Source organism: Trachymyrmex septentrionalis, unplaced genomic scaffold (genome assembly GCF_001594115.1).
Source record: "Trachymyrmex septentrionalis isolate Tsep2-gDNA-1 unplaced genomic scaffold, Tsep1.0 scaffold80, whole genome shotgun sequence".
Lineage (NCBI taxonomy): Eukaryota > Metazoa > Arthropoda > Insecta > Hymenoptera > Formicidae > Trachymyrmex > Trachymyrmex septentrionalis.
The window spans coordinates 1,966,048-1,981,381 of NW_017305988.1; the positions used below are offsets into that span (position 1 = coordinate 1,966,048).

General features: G+C 35.1%; 2 protein-coding genes across 2 annotated transcripts in view; one reads left to right on the forward strand and one right to left on the reverse strand.

Moving 5' to 3' along the window:
• Window positions 1–1,977: 1,977 nt before the first annotated feature.
• LOC108754746 (TATA-binding protein-associated factor 172) lies at window positions 1,978–11,546 on the forward strand. The gene is made up of 15 exons (XM_018497301.1): window positions 1,978–2,140; window positions 2,777–2,827; window positions 3,065–3,312; window positions 3,404–3,747; window positions 3,941–4,286; window positions 4,359–4,981; window positions 5,066–5,838; window positions 5,915–6,476; window positions 6,616–6,904; window positions 7,150–7,445; window positions 7,536–7,849; window positions 8,871–9,621; window positions 9,737–10,000; window positions 10,189–10,827; window positions 10,903–11,546. The coding sequence occupies exons 2-15, from the start codon at window positions 2,817–2,819 to the stop codon at window positions 11,104–11,106; spliced, it is 5,664 nt and encodes a 1,887-aa protein (XP_018352803.1). The 5' UTR covers window positions 1,978–2,140; window positions 2,777–2,816; the 3' UTR covers window positions 11,107–11,546.
• LOC108754747 (alkyldihydroxyacetonephosphate synthase) overlaps window positions 11,488–15,334 on the reverse strand; it is a 19,395-nt gene continuing 15,548 nt past the window's right edge. The window contains exons 5-6 of the mRNA XM_018497302.1: window positions 12,861–13,170; window positions 11,488–12,645 (exon numbers count right to left, since the gene is read on the reverse strand). Of these exons, the coding sequence (XP_018352804.1) occupies window positions 11,872–12,645; window positions 12,861–13,170 (1,084 nt within the window). The 3' untranslated portion in view covers window positions 11,488–11,871. The remainder of the gene's footprint in view (window positions 12,646–12,860; window positions 13,171–15,334) is intronic.

Genomic DNA, 15,334 nt, shown 5'->3' on the forward strand with positions numbered 1-15,334 from the left:
AAAGAATAAAACATGTTATTTTCGTATTTTCATCTCTTATGCGCAACATATACAGCGCACACGCGCGCGCGCGCACACACATACACACACAACCTTCAAATGCGTCATAGATATAGCATGTTTAAGGTATACAGGCTGACTAATAAAAAAATGAAGTGATAAAACAATAGTGTATAATTACTATTGCGTCAATGTTGCGACTGTCTTTTAAGGTCAACCCAAACTAGCGATAATGCTAGAATTCTTTCTTTTTTGCATTTTTTAAATAAAATAATTCCATTACTTAAAGTCCATTGCTAAAATATTACATGTTTTTTTTTAATGATCCTTATTCTTTCAACAGATTTTTAGACATCTACAATTCATACGTTTGTATCTAATGAAAAATAAGCGCACAATATTTAAAAATATTTTTTATATTTCATACATTATTAATAGTAAACCCAAAAAAAAAAAAAAATAGCACAGAGAATCCAAAAAGAATTCTTTTTTCATTCCCGACTTACAAAATGAATTCGTTTTCTATATTTCTGTTCTAAAAGTATTTCTAAGAATACCAAAAGATTCACTTTTATGTCATCAATTGTGAGTTCTTTTTCAGATTCAAAAGGTACTCTTTTTTTTTTTACTTTCTTTGTACAGGATGTTTCAAAATGACCAAATATTTCGTGTGCTGATAGAGCGGACTAAGTCGAAAAGTCCTCTACCATTTTGCAATTTTCGCAATAGTTAACAATTGGTAGCAATCGTTGGCACACGAAATATTTAGCAGTCATTCTGAGACATCTCGTACGTAAAAACCAGTTCATTTTACCGGAACTCAATTTTCCATATATTATAATTAGTATGGGATTCTTTTAGAAAGAATTATTACGAATGTTAGCTACTAGAGATGTTAATTAATGATCTGTATCAAGGACTTATGTATATATTTTAATACTTCCATGTTCTCGATTTTACTTTTTCCTTTCAATTCCTCTAGACTCTAAAGTCTTTTAATATTAATTAATATTTAATATTAATTAAAGTTTAACTTGAATATTAATTTAATATAACTTTTTTTTCATGTTAATTCTTTTAATATACAAGCAGTAAAAATGGCGATCTAAACAAATTTAATTCATTAATTGTAACTCATTAAATTGGCTAGATCGATCTTTTTTAAATTATTTACAATTAATATCGGAATCATTACACATAATTGATAATGCAACATAATCCTTCATATAAATGAAGCTCGTGGTTATGAACGAAACTAAAAGCAATGAATGATTTAACTGAAAATTAAGTTACAACAGTTACTTAAATACAAATGAGCGTGCACATTAAATTTCATAAATTTTCATGTACATGTACACAAATGTATTTTTTAGTTATAAGAGTACATTAAATTTAACGTAATGTGAAATTAAGTTCAAATTGTGTAACTTAAAAGTATATTAAATTTCATGAAATTTTTAAGTGTACAAAAATTAAATATTAAAATAAAATTAAATATAAGCGAAATCTTTTTATAAAAGTTTAAAAAAAAAAAAAAGAAACGATGATGTCTGAATTAAAGCAAATAACGCCAATATCAAGTTCATCATCTGCGACCATCAGCGATCATCGTTAGGGTATATCCACACAAACTTGCATAGCAAACTCGCATAAACGTATGCATGAAGAAAATTATCCAATTGCAATTCTCTTTCAAAGTCGCACATAAAATGTGATTGATATACCCTAAACCATTGACCCAACAGTGCGCGAACTGTGGCAAACTGCGCAAAGCGCAAACAATTTTCGCACTACTCGCGCATCAGAAATACATACTGATGCGTACTGAGTACTGACGCGTACTCTCGAACGATTATTGAACGGGGAGGATGGCGATTAGCTGATCGGTAGGTAACATGCGCACTGCCGACCAATGGGAGTAAAACCAGGGGACAAAACTCAGGTTCCCCAGCAATATGGCTGTCAGTATAAATTTGATGCTTGTAACATGAGTTTCTCTCCGAGAAATTTGACAAGCGTAAGCGTACTTTCGCATTACGCGCGGCATAATGTGATTTTCGTATGTCCGGCAATGCGGAAATGGCAACGCGGATCGGTTGAAGCCGAAATAAGACTGCCAAAACAATTTTTGAGAAAGCAGGTATGCGATCCATTGACGTCGGTTCCTCGGTCTGTTGGTTGTTCCTCGACCGATCACTTCGTTATATCCATATTGTACTCGTACTAACGCGCCACGATCCCTCCACATTCGTAAATTATTCTCAAGATACGATCGCTCGGAATATCGCTGACGTACCATCGCCGTCACCATTGTCATCACTGTCATCATTGTCACCACTGTCACACCAAGATGTCCAGCAAGCATTTAGCGGTGCATTCTTCCACTTCTCTTCCACTTCTCGTCTCGTTATCGCTATCTCATTCTCCGTTTTTCTTCTCTCCAGACCAGTCCTGTTCAAATGTCCTTCCTATTTGCAATCATTGATTATCATTTATCTTATTACTGCAACTTTACTTTCCTACTCGAAGATAATCTTCAGAATGCTAGAAGAAAGTTTGCCCAGTATCGTACAATTAAATACACAATTTTGTTTACATAAGAATTAGAGAATCTCTCAACAGTTCTCTTTCGAGTATTCCTGAGAACTAGTGATTGCACTGTCAATTTATACTCGAATCAATCCTATGTATATATATAGGAATATTGTGAAAAAGTTTTATTAAATATATTTGTAAGCAAATAAGCTTTAATTGTTTATGATTGTTTTAATTTCAGATATTCAAGAGTCGTTTATTGAGCAATATTCTTTATCACCATGACGTCAAGGTAAATGTATAATAAAATTATATACTTTTATTTTTTCATATATATATATATATATATATGTATATACATATACATAAAGTATTATACAATATGCTTTGAAAATGTATAATAGTAATATATAAACATAACTGTATTAGTTATGTACTATGAAAGATACATTATAAACAAGTAAATATTTAAAAAAATTTATTTTTTTATTAGTAATTTTTATTATATTGGATATATTTTAACTTTTAGATTGGACAGATTATTCATATTGTTGGAGACTGGAACAAACGCAGTTACCAAAAGAGCAGCTGCGCAACAATTGGGAGAAGCACAGAGATTACATCCTCATGATCTACATCATTTATTAGCAAGAGTCTCTACCTTATTAAAATCTTCACAATGGGATACTCGAATATCAGCTGCCCATGCTGTACAAGCTATACTTGCTCAAGTTCCTCCTTGGAACCCACAACCAATTAAGAAGGAAGTCTCTACAGGTAATATATATTAATACTATCGTAATTAATTTTTATATCTTTAATAAGAATTTTTTCAATTATATTATGTATGAGTGTTTTGAATTAATAGATGAATCTGAAGTGAAACGCAAGCCTTCTACTACCAGATTGAATTTAGAATCTTTTGATATGAGCAGAGTTCTAGCTCGTAGTTCACATCTTACTGGATCTGAGGGCAGTGAGTATGACTTGACTGTATCAGAGGGAGAACAATTGTCACTTCCCAATCAGCAAGAAAAATTAGCTGCAAAGCTAGGTTTTCATCCACGTTTAATGGGTGTTGACGATTTATTTACTGTTGAGGATTTGACTCTAGTACAGGCGCCATGTATAACACAAACTGCTACTACACCTGTTGATGACTCTGAAGGATTATTAATGAGCAGAAGAGAAATGAATAGAGCGAAACGCAAAGTATTATTACGTTTTCAAACTTTTATATTTAACTATTTATAATTAACATTTTCTTTAAATTATTGCAGTTTATGCCAGCAAGTGTTAAAAACTTATAATATTCAGGATTACTTTACATGCTTTATTACATAAAGCATGTTTTTATTTATAAAGTTCATAATAAAGATATTAATTATTTATATCTTAATAACAGGCTCGTCAATCAGTATCGAAACAACGATCGCGCGAACCGGATGACCATCGCGCTAATGATGACAATTCAAATTCAACGAATGTTCAATCTCCAATTGGTGAACCAGCAACCAAAAAAATTATACTAGAGGACACAATCTCATCAGATACTGGATCAAAATGCAACATATCTAACGAGCAAGTAAATGGAGTACCAGATAGCACCGGATGTTGGCCAGATTCAATCGTAGATTGGCCTTTAGAATCTTTTGCAGAAAGTCTTTGTCAGGATTTATTTAGTCAAAAATGGGAAGTGCGTCATGGAGCAGCAACGGCTTTGCGAGAACTCATAAGACTTCATGGTAAAGGTACGTAAGTCTATAGTGAATATAGTTCCCTCAATGTTAACTGCTAAACACTAAATGCACTTGAATACACAGGAGCAGGCAAATCTGCAGATCAAACTCAAGAAGAAATGCAAGAAAGCCATTATGAATGGATGATCGATGCCGCTTTACGGTTATTGTGTGTATTAGGGCTTGATCGATTTGGAGATTTTGTATCTGATCAAGTTGTTGCTCCAGTACGAGAAACATGTGCTCAAGCATTAGGATCGCTCTTCTTATTAGTACCCGGTGGTCCAAATACCAAAGATACAAATGGTGTTTTTCCTGGAATATTTTCTGTAATTCTCAAACTATTGGAACATAATGAATGGGAAGCGAGACACGGTGCATTTCTTGCTTTAAAATATTTATTGGCCGTACGAGACGATCTGTTAGACGAGGTATTGCCACAAGTGTTTCCTGCTATCATGCAAGGATTATCCGATCCTGTCGATGACGTAGGTGCAGCTGCCGCAAGTGCACTTATACCAGTAGCACACGCTCTTCCGCGATTATTAAAATCAACAGAATTAGAAACTATTGTAATACGTCTTTGGGAATTATTAAAAGAACAAGATGACTTGGCTGCAGCTTGTAACACTTTTATGGGTCTCTTGGCTGCGATACTTTCATTACCAGCGGCACATGCTTGTTTAACGCCCCAGCCATTATCGCAGGTAATACAATATCTTTATTCTTTCGGCAAAGGGATACAAATATTTAAATATTTTTTTAATAATGGTTGAACAACATTTATTTAGGTATTACCACGTTTATGGCCATTTCTCAGTCATTCAAGTTCAAGTGTACGTAAAGCTACGTTACAAACACTGCAAACTTTAACTGGAAACGATAGCAATTATAGCGAAAACAAGAAGGAACGATGGGGTGAAGGTGGTGGATTAGTTTTACAGGAAACATTGAGGCATGTGTTTCAGTGCGTGTTAATTGAGCATATTAGCACGATACAAGATGTGGCCGAACGTGTCTGGGAAAATCTAGTCGTGCAGAGTGATCTCGAATTATTGTTACATGCGGCGTGTCCTCATGTCAGTACATGGCTGTGCCTTGCCATGCAACCAGAACATGTGCCATTCAACCCAAATTTGTTGATGACAGTCGCTAGTTCTATTAAGGGCACAAAGAATAATCAAATGGTCGCCTACTGCGACGGACAATTGGATATTAATAGCGGAAACAGTAATATTAATGCAAATGCGAAATCGTTATCTGAATTGAAAATGTACATTGGTGGGATTGAAACAGTAGCGCTGAATGTACGAAAAGCAAACGTGATACAGGCTCGTTGTAGAGCATCTCGTATGTTAGGATTATTGTCGCACTACGTTGTGCAACCTGCACCAGGTGTCATTTATCCACCAGACGTGCCTAGTCCAGCGCTTTGTTATGCTAAAGTGCTGTTAGCACATCTTAATTCACGATCGGCGCTGCAACGTACTGTTGTGGGACTTACAATGTCTAGTTGGGCGACTGTAGATCCATTGAAAATACCCACAATACCAGACATACTCAGGTATAAAACATACAACTTTTATGAAAAGTATTTCATGTATCTATTGTATATTAATGAAACAAAATTTCTTTTTTAGTGACAGATTATTGGCTTGTTTAAATGAATGCATGTACTACGATGAGATTGCAACTTCCTTCACTCGACTGCTGCACGAAAGTCACGATTACATCGCAACTTTAAAACATTATAAATTAATGGTATCATTTGAAATAGATTCATCCAGCGTGATGACTCTTGATCAGATTGCTGCATTGGCTAAGAGAAGACTTCCTGCCATTTGCACTGTTGGAACGAACGCAGGAGGAACTGAAAATATTGGTAGTTGTTCAATATCTCCTAGAGTGAAACCTAAATTAATGGATAGCTTAGAAGAAAGGAGGCGAGCATTGGATATCGGAGCGACTACGATGGCGGCACAACAACAATCGTTGCATGTTATGTCAATGGCCGCGCTCGCTGGTGCCGCTACGATGTTACATATCCTTCCTCAATCTCCTCAACCACTTAATCCATTAGTAAAACCATTAATGGAAGCTATAAAACGAGAGGAAAATGAGGAATTGCAAAAACTGGCTGCAAAACATTTGTCTCATCTAATTGAGCTTTGTATCGATAGAAAACCATCTCCGAATGCAAAGGTTTGCATATAAAGTACATAAAATCATAAGGAATAAAAACAAATACGACATAGAGTATCTCTAAACTATCAAATAATTTTTTCCTCACATTTCTTTTCCATATGCTATAAGATGTTATCAAAATATTCACTTGTTACAGATTTCTACCAATCTATGCACATTCCTATGTTCTGACCTTGAATTTACACCACGGGTATGTTGCGACACTGAAATTTATGATGGAATACTCACTTTGAATAATAGACAAAAACATGCTGAGAGAATAGCATACAATCGTGGTGCAGGTAGTGGACTCGGCAGCGGTAGAGGTCCTGGTAGACCACCAACGACTGAGATTCCCCTTGAGGAATTACTCGCTTGTGAAGAACCAGAAGCCAAAGCTGCTAGAACACGTCGTCGCGGAGCTACATTTGCATTAACAGCTATAGGTATATATTAGATGTTATATTTAGCAGGATCATTTCTTATAATCAAAATTAACTAATGTTCAATTAAATGCAATTCTCTCTGATCTGAATGAAAAAAGAAATGAGATAGGGGGGAATCGATTAAATTCTAATTAATTAATTGTGTATAACTAATTTTAATGAGTAATGCAATTTAATACACTGTAATAGTCTGTATGTAATATATATGTAAACTTTATGTTTAAAATATTTCTATATTTTTGAAGCTACTCTCTTCGGTGCTCAATTACCTGATCGCTTACCTCAACTGTGGAATTTGATTTTACCGAACACACTAAAAGATGCAACCAAACAAGATAATATACAAGAAGATGAAGGAAATCTATTAATTGTCGGTCTACAAGTATTAGAAATCATAGCACCAAGTTTGGATAAGTCTTTGTTACCGCCTGTGTTAGAGGTTTTTCCACGTTTATGCAGTCTACTAACGCATTCATACAAAGCTGTTAGACACATGACCTCACGATGTATAGCTACATTAGCTACTCTAGATACAGAGAAAGTAATTTTAAGCTTTATCAGATACATATTGATAACGATAGACATAACAATATAGAACAAAAGATTAAGAAGTTTATTTTATTTTTTTTAGACAATGGTACACATATTACGTAGTGTTATACCACTCTTGGACACAACTGGCAGTGAGAAGAGATGTTCTTCAGGCATAGTGGCACCGAACAAAGTCGATTCCGTACGCCAAGGAGCTGCGGAAGCTCTAACTTGCATTGTCGAAAGCTTAGGCGTACATGTGGTGCCATATGCAGTACTCTTTATGGTACCTTTATTAGGACGTATGAGCGATCAAAATCAATCTGTAAGACTAGTTTGTAGCGCAACTTTCGCTACGCTTGTGCAGCTGTTACCGCTTGATCCTGGCGCAATTGCAGATCCACCAGATCTAGTGTAAGTTATTCGTGCGAGATACATATAATTTTTAGTAATATGTGTGATTGGTGTATACCATAATATTCCTGAAAAAGAAAAAATGGATGACAACACAACACAATCATTAAATGATTAAATCACATCAATGATTGTACCTGCTAATGTCATTACGATATTATTTTTGAAATAGTGAATTCATGGATTAAGCACAAATTATAAAATTTGAGTAATAATGACTGCGATTCGTTATTCACACACGCGCGCGCGCGCGCGCATACACTCACAGCAATTACTGAAAATCTATAGTTCACGTTACATATTGTATACTATGGATTTTCAATACTCATAGTGAATAACGAAACAGCTATTAAGGTGGTTCTTTAGTCATTCGAGTTACCATAGAAATGTCTAATTTTTTTATGTAATGAAGTTGAAATACCGAAATTGACGTGTGCAAAATTCTACGATAGATTAACGATGAAATAAGAGAAAAAAAATGTTGAAGATGTAACTTTTCACGTATTACTCAGTGATAGTGACAGATAAGGCTCGCAGACGCTTCTTTGACTAACTGCACATAAATCTTACCATAGATTTTTCTTAAAAACAAGATAATAGTTTAAAAAATTACGATTTTAATAATCACAAAAAAGTAATAGTAGATCAACAGTCATTCTGGAAAGATATTTACGTGCATAAACTTGCATATAAATTTAACTTCGAAAAATAAACATAATCTTATCTCGTTTTCGTTCGATCAAGATGCAGCTCTTGATTTACTATCGTATATTCCATACTATTTCATTAAGATATACACAAGATATGTAGTTTTAATATTTTAAATTATGCAGATATTTGTAATTTTGGGCGGGCCCTGATGAAGCACCCAAATTTTTGGCACTTTACTAAAGAACCACTTTAATTAACACAGCTTAAAAGATATTCTAGTAAGGTACATCGCTTTACTGACCAATCATATATATTATTGAAAGCTCATATGGCATTTGAATTCAGTGTTCCTTATGTAATATATGTACAGACAAGAAAAGGCACAAGAGAGAAAGTTCTTGGATCAACTTCTAAATCCTCATAATATTCCTGATACGGAGCTACCGATTTCCGTAGCCGCAGAATTACGTTCGTATCAACGACAGGGCTTAAATTGGCTCAATTTTCTGAATCGTTATCATCTTCACGGAGTGTTGTGTGATGATATGGGACTTGGAAAAACATTACAAACGCTCTGTATCTTAGCATTGGACCACCATCGCAATTCACAGGCACCGACTAGTCTAGTTGTATGCCCGCCAACTCTAACGGGTCATTGGGTATACGAGGCTGAAAAATTCTTCAAAGTAAAGGATTTGTCAGTTATTCAATATGCCGGCACGCCACAAGATCGCGAGAAATTGCGTCTTCGAGTGCCACATCACAGGCTCGTAGTTGCGAGTTATGATATTGTACGAAAAGACATTGAATTCTTCGAAGCGCATCAATGGAATTATTGTGTGCTTGATGAAGGCCATGTAATAAAAAACGGCAAAACGAAAAGCGCCAAAGCCATGAAGCGATTGCATGCTAATCACAGGCTTATATTGTCCGGCACACCTGTACAGAATGATGTGCTCGAATTGTGGTCTCTTTTCGACTTTTTGATGCCAGGTTTCCTCGGTAGCGAGAAACAATTTGCCGCTAAATATTCCCGTCCTATTTTGGCCTGCAGAGAGCCGAAGGCAGGACCGAAAGAACAAGAGGCTGGTGCTTTAGCTATGGAGGCTCTTCACAGACAGGTAATTGTACAAATAAGACAAATTTGTGTCTTTTTCATCCTCTTCCTCCTTATTTTCATTAAAGTTCCTTAGTTTAAGTTCTGTCACAGTGATTTATTACTGTAATCGATTATAGGTATTGCCGTTCTTACTGAGACGAAACAAGGAAGACGTGCTGCAAGATTTGCCACCCAAAATCACGCAAGATTATTACTGCGATTTATCACCTTTGCAACGCATACTTTATGAGGATTTCCGCACTCGTCATTCCGCTCTCACTAACAATTCCTCGTCTTCTAACGATTCTCAAAGTAATGTGTTTGAAGCGCTACGATATTTGCGTAACGTATGCAATCATCCAAAATTGGTGTTAAGTCAAGGACATCCATTGTATCGAACAGTATGTATTAAAAAACAAATATTTAAAAAAATTATTTAAAGAAAAATTGTGTGTGTGTGTGCGCGCGCGCGCGCGCGTGTGTGTAAAATCTTGTTTTACAATCTTATATTTTTCAATTTTCTTCATTTAGTTTATGAAATCTGTTGTAATAAATTTTATCCTATATAATTTTTCTATAATATTTCCAGGTGTGTGATATGTTGAAGCAGCAACAAAGCACTTTGGCAGAAATTGAGCACGGCGCCAAGTTACTTGCATTGAAACAATTGCTATTAGATTGTGGTATCGGGCAACAGCAACAGCAGCAAACTCGCAATTCCTCCGCTGTGAATCCTACCGCAGAAAGCGCTCATTCCCAGGAACAGCAACTAGTGAGCCAGCATCGTGCTCTAATTTTCTGCCAATTGAAAGCAATGTTGGACATTGTGGAGGAAGATCTACTTCGCACGCATCTGCCGACAGTAACATATCTCCGTCTAGATGGCAGTGTACCGGCGGCGCACAGACATTCTGTCGTAACGCGTTTCAATGCTGATCCATCGATAGATGTTCTTTTGTTAACCACTCAAGTCGGTGGTCTTGGATTAAACTTGACAGGAGCAGATACGGTTATATTCGTGGAGCACGATTGGAACCCTATGAAAGATCTCCAAGCAATGGACCGCGCGCACCGTATAGGACAGAAGAAAGTAGTCAATGTATACCGCTTGATTACTAGATCGACAGTGGAGGAAAAGATTATGGGACTACAAAAGTTCAAACTTCTCACTGCAAATACAATAATATCGACAGAGAATGCTTCTTTGGAAACCATGGCTACTGACCAAGTAATTCAATAATTAATATTTAATATCAAATTTTATCGAAACTCATGTGATGTAAAATCAATATGATTTCCTTAGTTGTTGGATCTATTCTCGTTGGACAACGGAAAGGAGAAAAGGATGGATCATCAAGAGGACACTATTTCGTCGAAACTTCCTGGCCTACCGGGTATTAGCCGTTCTGTGCTAGATATCCTACCTGAACTCTGGGAACAGCAGCAATATGACGACGAATATGATCTCGACTCATTTTTGTCTACTCTGAAGGCTGATAGCCAGTAAGCTTACCAGTACCTTGATAAATCATTCAATATAGATTTAGAGCTCGGTAAGTTTTTCGTGTAGCTCAAAGCTGGCACATAATATGATGAATGAAAAATATTGTAGAAATCTGATCCAGTTGTTAACTCTTGGTTGCGTATAGTTTGGTAATAGTTTAGCATATCTCAATGGCCAAAAGCGATCTTTATATAATTTACGTAATAATAAAAATTACGTAATAATAAACGCTTAATTAAGAGTTAACAAGTCTAGCTTTGTTGTAATAGAAGAAATCATTAAGTCTTATAATAAGAAAAATGACATCAACGTACCTAAACTCAATCTATATGATAGTAAGTAAGGATAAATTAAGGTATCTGCGTAAGGTAAACGTGTGTTTTGTTTAGTTGTAATAATTTATAAAAATGCCGATACAATTACAATTCCGCATTTGTACCAAATGACGTCATGGTGCATAATTATTTATAATGTATATTGTACTAGTCTTTTTTTCTATATTATCATGCCGAATCAGCAAACAACAATACTAATTGCTTCGTATTTGCTATCTACGTGCATTCTCCGTTAATGGAAAAATCATATTCTTCATTAAGAAACATACAGAACAATCTTAACGATAAATTGATAAGATTTGTAACTTTTGATTGAAAGTATACGAAATCACATCAATTTACTATAAAAACTTTTCAATGGTTCAAGATATCGGCACTAACGGAGTATGGAATAGCTCTATAGATTCTGCACTGTCGCATATAAGATTTTAATTCACAATTTTGATTTATTTCCTGAAACCATATTACCCGCTGCGAATATATTATGTGGATCCAAGTGCGCTTTAGTCGCTCGATAAAGAGAAACACCCGCTTCCCCAACGGCTTCGGGATAAAATGACGCACGTATTTTCCCTACTCCATGATGATGGGAGAGCGAGCCACCATTGGCGAGTATTTCCTCCCGCGCTGCATGCTCAATGGCCTCATAAATTTCCACACAATTCTCTTTATTTGAATAGCTAATTGCTAAGTAAAAATATACGCAACAACCCGCGTCATAGGTCTGCGTAACGCGACAGGAAATAAAATATTTACTGATACCGTGTGCCTTGCAATCTCTGGCCACGCGAGACTTTACATTTCTGCATAGTGATAATGCATGATTCCAAGAAACGGAAGTCTCAAACGATTCTGCTAATATGTTAAACTCGATTGCAAGGTCACGGATGTACGCTATCACGAATGTTAACATGTAACCTCGTTCACCGTTAGCTTCGCCTGCCGGTATGCCACCGTATTTATCAGCTATCTTGTAAATTTTGCGTTCCTGAGCCGCAATGTCCTCTGCCACATCGCCCTCCATTAATAGCGTGGCCACGCATATCTGATCCCATCGGAAACCTTTTATTCGAGTGATGTACATATGTTTTAGTCCTTGCAGAATCAAACCGCCCCAACCAGACTCCGGGCGTAGAGTTTGCCCCATTTGGAACTGCTCGTTATCCATTAAGCGTATGCTGGCAGGTTGACACCGTTCCTTCGCAACCTATAGATACATTCATAACAGAATTACATTCTTTTATTGATCTTGTACGAGATGGATCGTATTCCTTTACTGTGTACATGAAAACAGACGTACATACAATAGCTGTCTTTCGTCGGCTTTCTTTTGTCATAATATTTGTGTTGGGCAAGTGTTAACAAAGGAGCACGGTCCTTACCGGTTGGCTTAATGTAAGTGTCAACATAAAGCATACGCACCTCTCGCAATGCATAAACGCCGCTCAGAAAATGCGGGAATACAATACTGCCGTATTTCACCATTCGCGGTAAAGGTCGTATCTTTAATACAATCTCCGTGATAATTCCTAACGTTCCCTCGCTGCCGAGTATCACATGATCAAAATCCGGGCCACAAGATACGCGAGGTACCAGATTACCTCTTTCTAAAGTGATAACGGGATCCTCTGTTCTTCCAGTGACCATTCGCAATCGCACGACCAAATCTTCGATGTTACCGTATGTGTTCTTTTTCATACCGCTTGCCCTAGTCGCCACCCATCCACCTAAACTATTCAAGACAAGCTATTTTCAGCTTCTGTACATTCGAAGTTTTGTTTTTTATATTTGGAGAAAAAATTTTAAATACTGATTATATTATTCAGGACTAAGTTATAGATAATAAAAATTTTTGAAGTTTGTTAGATATACTATACATATATTTTTGTTAATTTAATTTAAAAATTAAATTTTCAAAAATATTGATACATTCCGTATTTTTAATTAAAGTAAAATAATCATGTCTTGTATCTTGAGAAGCGTTGAAGAAATATTATTTAACTTTAATCAAATATGATAATTCGATTCTCTATTTTGAGTTTTGGTATCCATAGGTTATACATAGGATCTTTTGTATTTTGTGCTTTACACTATCGGGTTATATTTTACAAATAATACTTAGCCCTGAATCATTAAAGTATATACACGTTTATAAATAACAAAATGTTGACTACAGTTTTTCTGATACGATAACAAATATTATGAATGAATTCAAAAGTAAAGTAAGCTTTATTGTATGTACGTGGCGATATTTTATAGCAATTTACAATGTGGAGAAAAATGAGTTTTGTTTACTTTTCATGCTATATATTTAAAATAACTTGCACTCTAAACTGAAAAATTAATATTGAGTTTTGTAAGAAACGTAATCAAAAAGTTTTATCATCACAAATGTTATCACATATAGGGTGGGTCAAAAGTCTGGATACACCCAAATATCTCGTAAACGCATTTTAGAAAAAAATGTTTCAATAATTAACTTCATTTTTATTAAGTACTTTGCGAGTTATAAGACTTGAAAGTTACAGTATCGCCGACATTAGCATTACGCAAGGTATCGAATCAACGGCTAAAACCTCTTGAATGTTGTTCAGGATCATGTCCTAAATAATATTTGTTAAGATCAAGGTCACTGGAGATTGTTTCTCTTATTTTCATGTTAACATAAAAATGAATTTTCAGTGCAAAACTATCGCAAAGTACTTAACGAACTTAATTATAGTGTTTTGGAAAGCTCTCGAGATAAGCTATAAGAATATGTAATGAAAAAGGGGGGAGGGATTTCATTTAACAAATTCATATTGACTTTGACCTGACCTTGACAACGCCATCCTAGGTCAAATAACTACTATCGTTGAATGCGTCTTTTTAAACCTTACAACTTTAAGAAACATTTTTTTCTAAAATGCATCATTTATGAGATATTTGGGTGTATCCAGATTTTTGGCCCATCCTATATCAATTATTGTATATGTATAAACGTTATATATAGCATGTTATATAACAAATATGTTATAAGCACCTGCTTTTTTTCCACCATGATATACCTGGTGATCAAAATAAAGCGTTATAAATTTTTATTTCGAAAACACGAACTTTTTCCTTTTATTTTCATTTTTGCATTAAAAATTAATTTTTACGTAAAAATGAAAATAAGAGGTAAGGAGGACAACCTCCAATGACTTTGATAAATTATTATCAAATCCAGAATATCCAGGACATGATCCTGAACGACATTTAAAAGGTTTTAGCCGTCGGGCACCTTGAGTAATGCTAATGCCGGTGATACTGTAACTTTCAAGTATCATAACTCAAAAAGTACTCAATAAAAAATAACTTTATTATAGTGTTTTGGAAAGCTCTCGACATCGGCTATTAGATTCTGGAATCAATAATAGGGTGTTTTATTTAAAAAAAGTCGACATGATCTTGACATGACCTGGCAACGCTAACCGAAGTCAAACGGATAAGATTAATAAATAGATCTTTTTGAATCCCACAACTTTTGTTTGAACAATTTTTCTTAATAATACTGTATTTCCGAGATAAAAATTTGTAACGCTTTATTTTAAACATTCGGTATAGTACATACATATACAGAATGTCCCAGAATGACCGCCAAATATTTTATATGCTAGTAGAGCGAACTAAACTAAGTCGAAAAGTTCTCTACCATTTTGCAATTTTCGCAATAGTTAACAAGATATTAATTACTAAAGATCGCCAAATATTAGTTTTCAATAATTTTTTACTCAAGTACTACAACTTTCCAAAAAAAACAGCAAGAGACAAAAATTGTTTATTTTATTATAGAGTTCTGAAAACTTTTTAAGAGTTTTTTAGTATCGCATTTTCTTACGTTGGTCAAAATAGTTGCCAATATATATATATATATA

Excerpts from the sequence above, each read along its gene's own strand:
- LOC108754746 (XM_018497301.1), top strand. Across the intron at positions 4,287-4,358 it reads CATAAGACTTCATGGTAAAG|GAGCAGGCAAATCTGCAGAT; the intron begins GTACGTAAGTCT and ends TTGAATACACAG. Across the intron at positions 10,001-10,188 it reads GACATCCATTGTATCGAACA|GTGTGTGATATGTTGAAGCA; the intron begins GTATGTATTAAA and ends TAATATTTCCAG.